A 9,272-nucleotide genomic window follows, 5' to 3' on the forward strand; every position below is an offset into this window, starting at 1 on the left:
TTCAAATAATGCTGCTTTACATTTGGAGAGCCAAATAAGGAAACAGAGCATAATCTTACAGGAGTTTTGTTCCCTTTTAGTTTGCACGGCTCAGACTTGCTGTAACAAGAGCACTTCTTTCTATGAAACCTTTTTAACATATTCGACTAAACAAACTATCTCCTAAAGAAAGCAGGAACATTTTTGTGTGTGTGTGTGCGCTTTGCTCAAGCCTTGGCTCTCGAGGACATTTCTGCATTTGTCAATGTACTAAATGAGCGATGCATTTTGGACAGCTTCTGTGTTCTGATTTGTTTTCTTGTGCTTTTTTTGTCTCCCCCTCCCCCCCCCCTCCTTCTTCCCCTTTTCATTTGTCTAGGAGGGAAAAAAAAGCTCCTCCAGTGTTGTTTCCTGCAAAGACCATTCTTAAGAGCTCGTTGGACAGCGCAGGACTCTTGAAGTGATAGCTAATTGGTGAAAGAAAGGCCCTGATTGTCTTGAGGGAGCTGGAAAGTGCTGCGTGTGCTGCTGAAAGGGACTAGGGAGAAGGTGCCTGGTTTCGCTGAGCAGCTGCTGCTGGAGATGTTTGGAGATTACATCAGCATTGGAAAAAAGGGGCCAAAAAAAAAAAAAAGTCCAACTTCACAGAGACGGAGTTTATGGAGGTTTTTTTCTCCCTTCCAAAGGTCTTCTGACAATACTGTCATTGTCAATATAAGAGTTGTTAATTCTTTATGAATAGCACATGGGGCCTCTTAACTAAATAGTACGTTACATGTCCCAAATCTGTCAGCTGGACTCTTCTCTCACATGCTAGTGAGATCACTTTGATTGGAATGTTAGAGGAATTGCTGGGCTGGCCGTGCAGAACTGAATACTGCATTATATAATTAGATCTCCCAGAGTATTTTTTTCACATTACCTCATTATTCTAGCTTAAATATGGAATCAGTCCTTTTGATGGTTTTACTGGTTGTAATTATATTAATACGATTCATTTTGTGGTCCTGTCTTAGTGCTTATATAGATTATAAACTGTCCCGAAGGTTTCCTGACACAAGAAAAGAGGACTAAGGGACTTCAAAAGCCTCGTTCAGATTTGAATTGACAATGGGGAGAGCTGGATAAGGTAAATGAAGCTAGAGCAGCTTTTACCTTGGGATCTGATGAGAGAGAAATGACCTGTTGAGACTCCAGCCAAGTGAAGATTCTGCAGAAAGCCTCACGCTGACGGAGGGGAAGGAATGACAACTGATTGAGTCAAATGACTTCCTATCCAACTTCGGAATGAATTTGCTGTTGGGAACAGACTTGTGGACTTCTGCCAATTAAATGATATGGACAAGCTGGAAGGAGCCCTCTGCCTGGGCAACCCAAGAGTGCTCAGTGTCCACGTGCCACCCTGTGGGCTGGCAGGAGCGGGTTTTTACCTGGCTGGTTGATTTGTTACCAAATTCCTCGTGGGTCTTCCCAGTCAGATCTGAAACTGACTGAATGGCTTTAGCTGACCATAACCTGCCAGATATTCACATTTCTTAGCAAGAGATATATTTGAGTACCAGTACAAGGTGGATACCACTGGAATAATCTGTTCCATGGATTTGTGTCTCAGAGATTGTCTGATGGACTCTGGCTGTGCTTCAGCACCAACAACGGATGGGGTGACAAAATGAGTGAGTTTTGACACCAAAGCCCTGCAAGGGGCCTTCATGTCTAGCCTTAAATAAGCACCCTGCTTGGACACTGGAGGATTTGACTACTTGCCCAAGGACAAAGTGACTTGAACTTTCTTGGTTAAGTTCCTTGGCGAAAGGAAATAAATTTTTCTGAGTAAATTGTCTTCTTTAAAATAACTTAAAATAGTTATATTAAGTCAAACAACCTAAATCTCACGGCAACTCAGTGTAATACTGTCTTTTGAGAACTGAATTTTTCTACAGTAAAGATAGGAAAATGGTATTACCTTGCCTGAGAAATGCACTATCCTTGGCCCAGTCACTCTTAGAAAAAGTCCTTTTTTTGTTTGATCATCTTCTATCTCATGTGAAAATGAAGGTTACTGCTTTACTGCTTCATATACTTATTTCTATATCTCTTGGTAGCTCACATGATGATATCAGAGTTCAGCTAGGTAAAAGCCTACAGTATTCCCATACAGAGTTTCTGGCCCATTTATGACTCACACACTCCTACAGGCTTGTCATTAGTAACTGTTCATCAGCTCTTATCATTTTGTATTTTAAAGCCTCCTAAAAATCAGACATGAGAGCTGGTATGTGCTTAGGCAGTGGAACAGGGTAAATGTCAGGTCAATTGATTTCAGCCTCAGATTTTATTTATGGTGGATGACCAGTCTACAAAACAGCCTGTAATGCTTGAAGGTGCATGTCATGGGTTTGAATTTCTGGCAGATGACAATAAATTATATGTAGATATAACTAACCCCTTGTCTGTTTCTGTGATTCTTGATTTTAATGATAATTCTGTCCTTTTTCTGCTTCCCCAACACCAGCAAACCACAAAGGGAAAGTGAAATGTTGTCTACTTTATGTGCAGACATACCTTTGATAACGAGTAACTGGAAAAATAGGCACAGTGGTCCATTTTTCTTCTTTCAGTTAATCATTGCTATTCTGAGCTGTTGTGTGCAAAACAAAGCTTGTGGAGAAATTGATACTGCCTTTAAGAAATAAATCTTCTAATTCTTTATTTCTGTCACATTGAAGTTGCATTTGGCAGTGTCATGTTTGTATTAATTGTTTAAAAGTGTGGATGTAATGAGAAGGGCTACAGGTGAAGTTGTGGTGTACTGCCTTTAACATTTGGGGATGTTGGAACTGACACCGGTAGGGAATTCACAACTTTGGTTTGTTTATCCCTGCAGGACAGGATTTCAAGTTTTCCCTGTAAATCAGAGCGTGTGGTCCTGTTATGGACCGTATCCTATGGACTGGTTCTGTTGGTATTTATCTAGAATATTTGATTTGGACCTTACTTGAGTCACGTGAGTTGCACTCTAATTATAAGAGTGGTCTGGCCAAATTTATTATAACATCCGTGTTTTGAGGCACATTTAATTAATTTAATAATTATTAAAAATTTTGACGGAAGAGTTAATTTAGATCTTGATGCCTGTAAAACCTCATGCATTCAAAGCAGTTTTAACAGCAACTTAGTTAATTTCTGTGCATTCATATAGTTGTTATCCCATCCTGCAGGATGTGGAAAGCCATCCCTGTTTATCCTGCATTACAAAATTTGGACTATCAGACTTTCAAGAGTGCAAAATATAAAGGAGATTGAGATCTTCCTCTTTATTCCCATAGGTCTTTGCCCTCTCTCTTTTCATGCAGATAATAAAAATCTAAGCCCTTTAAGTGTGGTATGATGTGAAAGTGTCCACTGGTATTTCCTGGTGGGATCCTATGGAGCACTGTGCTGAGATTTAGACATTTCAAAGATATTTATGCACTATTGATTTTTTTTCCTTTAGGATATGTATTTAAAAATAAGTAAGTGCTTAATGTCAGGTTTGAGCTGTGGACAGTGTGAATGAAGATTGCAGGGTGGAGCCCCCTTTCAAGACATGAAACAATGGTATGCGTAAAGAAAGAGAAAAATAAAAGTGAAATACTGAGATATTTAAATCCTTGCTAATGTAAAATTAATTGTATTTTTTATATAGAGATTAAAATCTACTGTAAGTTAATGTATTTGGTATGTTTTAATAATTTATATCATTAACGTGCCAAGCAGTTGCCAGAATGACCATGTAACCTACTGAGAAGAAACCCCACTCTTTGCTTGAAGACATTATTTTGAAGAACCTTTAAGATGGGGTTAGATACACACACACGCACACACACACACACACACACACATATATATATATGTATATATATATGTATATGAATATATATTAAAATAGCCTGCGTTTATACATATAAACCAAAAATAAAACTGTATGGTGTATGGATGCAGAACTGGTCTGTTTTAGGGCTGTGCTAATTTATGGCCACTATTTTCATAGTACTGATAGTACCAATAAAGCCAAATATGCTCCCAAAACAAATGTCATTTTCAAGTTCCAATGTTGATACTCTTTTTTTTTTTTTCTTTAACTAGGGCTGAAAGATCTTTCTGAGCTGTAAAAACTCAGTTGGTTGTAAGTATCTTGTTCATCTTCAAATGCAATTCCCGTCCCACATTGTGTAATGTGCAAAAAGTTGGCATTTTACGGACTGCATTATGGTATGGAGGACTAATTACAGACAAGCTCACGGTCATCTGAGCATGTAATTATATTTATTGATTAAAATAATTCCACGATTTCATTTTTCAGTGCCATTACACTGGCACCCGCTTAAACAATTCCTGTCAAACTGTGTAAACCGGAGTGCTGAAGGGTTTCCTTAAACGGATCTGGCGATGCAACAGGTGGCCTAATTACTTTAGGTAGGTCCATTGCAGCCAAATTTGGGGAGGAGAAGCTGAAGACACAAGTAGGGCTATGACTGACTCTCACAGAGGGAATCTGGACATCTGGGGGCCCAGTCACCAACTGTTTCAATGAACTGCCACCTCATAAACCGGAGCTCAGGGGAAATCTCGTAACCCGCGTTCATGTTCTGTGTCACAGCCCTAGGGAATGGGAAAGTATTGTTAGGGTCTCCCTGTCAGGATTCATGTAGGTGTCAAACTGTTGGACAATTAAATGGCAGAAGTCCTGTCCTGGTTAGTTAGCAGGGACACAGAGTTACTCCAGAAAGGCGGTTGGGTTATGCTTGTTTGCCACCAAAGTGGGTGACCTGAGAGGGTGGCCCTTTCACTGCAGGCAGGGCTTGTAATAGCATCTACTGCTAAGGCTGCCAGGCCCTTCCAGCCCTAAAGGCCTATTTTCAGCTGTTCACAACTTTGTCAAAGTAGCTTTTAGCTTTTCAAACTAAATTTTTCCATGTTTCATTTGGTGTCTGCCTCCATTGGAATTCTCTTCTGACAGTTTCAGCCAGAACAGTTTAATGTCTTCCAAGAACAAGACTAGGGGAAAACACATTGTTTTACCCATGCTACAAAAATATTGGCAATACTTTTTTTCCTGAAAAGTTGTAGTTGTCCCACTCTGGGAGAAAATTTTTACTGAGCCCTGTCAGGGATATGTAACTCTTGTTCACATCAAGAAAATTTTGTAGCTACCTGCCACAGATTCAAGGGGTACAAGGTCAGATACGACGTGGGGAAATGAGGATAAAAAAACTGGCAGGGAGAAAAAGGAATTACAGTAAGGTTTTAGGTAAAGAGGGTAAGTGGGCCATGCATAGTTAGTGAAAGGCAATCTGGACTGCACCATGTAGGAGAACTGGCTCTAGGAGTGAGTGAGAGTGAAGGCACAGTAGATGAAATCAGGATATTTTGGACTATCAGCAGACAGGATGAAAGTGGAGTTGGGAAATCTATGACCTAAAGCATTCTATGACTCTATGACCAGACTGAAATCAGGAGGCTAAGACTTATTTAGCAAAGTGCTTTTACTTGGAACAAGGAAGTCCAGGGAACTGTCAAGGGGATAAGAACTGCATAAAATGTTTGCTGAATCACTATTCCTTTAAAACACTGATATAAATCCTGGAACCTAAGTATCATCCTTCTTTTTGTCTGTCAGCAAATTTTTGTTTTTGCTGGTGAAGCATTGTGAGCTGAGCATCTAGAGGGCTGTACTAATAGGATGCAACAAAGCTGAGCACTGACATTAAGAAAGTAATAGAATTAAGGATTTATATACAACTTCTGCTCTGTTCCCTTGATGCCATGAAGATTTATGCCTTTTTCTTTTATACCCCTGTTATACCTTTTACAACTTCTGTATTCCTAGTGCTTTTTGCCTACATTCTTGGACTTGTTCGTCAAGCTAAGAGACTAAACATTTTAGAAGCTTCGTAGTTAGGGATCAGTGTGCCTCAGACCCCAAGGTCCTCTCCAGAACATATTCCGTAAACCAAGATAGAACCATCCAGGGGAAGGTTCCTTGGGGAGGGGGGGGCTCACTTGAGCCTCTCATTGGGGAATCTTTGATAGATATGCTAATTAGTAAAACCTATAATGTTATACCCAATGTTGGGGGGGGGGGGAGGAGAGGAGAGACACAGAGACACAGGGAAAGACTCGGGGGGGGACATCTCGATGCATACGACCTAGACGTGTACACCTAAGGATCCTTAAATACCAAGGTAAAATCCCTTTTCCCCTTCTAACCGTGTATGCCTCTTGATTTTAAGACCAGGAAAAGGCATCACCCTGAGTCTCATGACAGCTCCTTTTGCTCATTTGTTGCACAGGATGAAATGCTCTGGGTCTGAAGCTTGCAGGAGCAATGCTTTGAATATCCCAGAAACAGAGTGATAGACTATGAAATACAGAGCTTAGGAAGACTTAAGTTTTGAGTGCAGTGATGAGGAAATTAATCCTGTCTTTGTCCATCATTGAGTTCTAAGTGAAAACACTTAGAGATATTTATTCTTTGCTTTGATGCTGCTTACCTGAAGGTCCTGAATCTAATTTGCTTATTTGCTAATTTGCTATTTGCCTTTGCTAAGGACCATAAACTGCAGCTTGTCAGTTTAACAAATAAAGTAGTGCCAGTTTAACAAACTAACTGGTACACTGAGAAACCAAATTCTGAGAATCTGAAGTAAGATGTGTAAAATAAGTAGATTCAAAAGGAGGAATTCCCCTGTACCTTTTTATTTTTTAATTGCAAAATGAGATAATGCAGATATGGGAAAAGTGTTAATCAACATCTGCAAAACACACACACATTATGAAAAAAATTAGGAGGAAATTATTTTTGTGAGGAGGAGAAAGTGCTGATAAAGAAGAAAACATGAGAACTTATTAAGCAAGCACTGACCATCCTGTCCAGCAAATGTGGCAGGAATATCTTGGAAAACTAATCTCCTTGGCAAATGAGTATAACAAAATGGAGGGAAAGTAACTTTACCTCCCCATATGTATGTGAAGAAATCAATAGTTGCTTGTCTCTAAGGTGCTAATGAGTGCCCAGATATGCATAGTCCCACTTAGTTTCCAGACCCTTTTCATAGCTGACTATCCCATAGATGTGGAGCTTCCACCTCTGAGATGTGAGTGCTCTGGGTGTGTGAAGAAATTTAAATACATTTATTTAGAATGGAAACATCCACAGCATTTAGGCATGTGTGGGAGGCTTTTAATTTTGCTTGTTGGCCTTAGATCCTCAGACCGCATATCAGTGGTACGTCTGAATCTTTTTTTTTTCTGGAAAGGCCCAGGTGAGTTTGAAACCTGGGTCCTGTATTTAAAGGAATACTTGAACCTAGGTCTATCGTGTGTGAGTTTAGAGCCGTTTCCTGACTGCCTCCCCTTTGAGAATTGTCAGCCTTAAAACTATTCAGCCAAGTTTCTAACTGATACTTACGAGGTGGAGAGTCTCTATTTTGTTCTTTCAAGAATGTCTTTTTCTTTGCCACTAGGTTATAAAAAACCTCCAAATAATTAGTGCTCTTTCCTGGGAATTATTACCAAATCATAAAACGTAGAATTAGTTGTTTCTCCTCCCTAGTCATTGTATGAAGACAAATTCATGGAAGAAGGATTCATCAAGGGCTATTAAGTGCAGGAAATCCTTGTGCTACAGAGTGCTGAGAGCTGAAAAGGATATTAGAGAAGCATCACCAAATGCTTGTCCTATTCTTAGTCTCTTTGTAGACATCCCCTGTCATTATGATGGGAAAGGGTGCAGAGTTAGCTGATTCTGCAGGGTTCTTCTCTGTTACAGTATTTCTCTTTGCATTTGAACAATAAGAATCTGTCCATTATGTTATTTAGAGCAGGTCACTGGGACAAATATTTTCAGAGGGTTGGAAGAGCTGGCTTCTACTGGCTGTGTCCTGGACAAAGCAGTGTTGTGCTAAAAGGGTGGGAGAGGAGGATGGCAGGGAGAACTGGGAGCTGCCTGCAGACATGTGACTTCCACACTTTCTATGCTGATCCCAGAGCAGGTTCTTCCAGGAGCATCCCTAGTGATGGGATATCTGGTTTTGTGTCTTGCTCTCTTGTCTCTTTCCTTAGACGTGCTTTCCTTGGCGGGCGCCTCAGACCGAACACAGCAACTTCCAGATTTTCAGTCCCTGCAAAACGTCTTCCACCACGCCTACGTTGAAAAGGGCACAGGATCCAGCCAGCTAATTTGTTCCTAGACAGTTAAACTTCTTTACATGAGCTCCAGACCCTGGAGTAGGTTTAACATACTATTTAAAGAGTATGTGAGCAGAGGGGACGGATCTGTATCTCTCTTAGAGCAATAATCTAATTGGAGGTCGTCCTTTGTGTAACCCTGTTAACATTTTAGACTATTCTGGGAAACCCCATGGCCCAAGTACTGTGGAATGTAGTTAGGAAAAACAGTGTTTTCTCAAATATTTCAGATGTGGAATATTTATTTTGTAGCCAGAGAAACTTGTTACCGAGCAACTGACCATGAGTAGGATCCTCTGCCAACTAGAAAAAAAGGACAAAAAGGAAAAAAACCTACTTACCTCTCCTCAGGCTGCATGTGAGAGTTTACAATGCAACCAGGAGAAATTTACTACAAAATATCCATTCGACAGGATTCATTGTTAGTGGTCTCAGGTCAGTCAGGTCTTTCCCCTTCACCTGCCTCTGAGTCATATAATTGACAGAAGAAGCCACTAGTCAAGGTATTGGTGCAGGGAAACCAATCACTTTCAGATCCACCCCATTTTGAAGACTGTTTTTTCAAATCCCTGGGTAATGGAGTTCGATTGCTCATTCTTTGCTGGTCCAAAACCAGGCAAGGAAACAACTCGGGATTCTGCTCAGATTGTTTTATTGACTGGATATACTTGCTTGAGCAGGCTTCCAGAGGCTCAGGTATTATTTGTTTTTAGAATTCAAGTACCCAAGCTGTTTTTCAGAGGAGCTAAAGATGCTCAGCTTGCACACAGTGGGTGAAGTTCAAAAAGGAGCAATGTGGTGGTAAGTGTTCCACACAAGCAAAGCATTCCCTACTGCACAAATCTGTTGAATGGGGAGTGTCTGTCTGGGGAGTTGTTGGTAAGCAAAGCTGCCCATTTCACTGGATGCAGCTGGAGCAAACAATCATTCTGGATTAACCCTGATGTTTTGGAGATTCACTCCCTGCGCTGGGAATGGCTGTGATCAATGCTTCCACCTCTGCTTCTAGACTGAGGCCTTTAGCAGCCATAATAATGGGGGAAAGTGTTCATTAACTGCTCTTT

The 9,272-nt window shown here is 40.5% G+C and overlaps 1 protein-coding gene across 1 annotated transcript; it reads left to right on the forward strand.

Annotated features, from left to right (window-relative positions):
- Positions 1-825: 825 nt before the first annotated feature.
- Positions 826-2,421, forward strand: SMIM38 (small integral membrane protein 38). Its single transcript, XM_032112538.1, has one exon. The coding sequence runs from the start codon at positions 922-924 to the stop codon at positions 1,051-1,053; it is 132 nt and encodes a 43-aa protein (XP_031968429.1). The 5' UTR covers positions 826-921; the 3' UTR covers positions 1,054-2,421.
- Positions 2,422-9,272: the final 6,851 nt, after the last annotated feature.

The sequence above is a fragment of the Corvus moneduloides genome, chromosome 6 (genome assembly GCF_009650955.1).
Source record: "Corvus moneduloides isolate bCorMon1 chromosome 6, bCorMon1.pri, whole genome shotgun sequence".
NCBI lineage: Eukaryota > Metazoa > Chordata > Aves > Passeriformes > Corvidae > Corvus > Corvus moneduloides.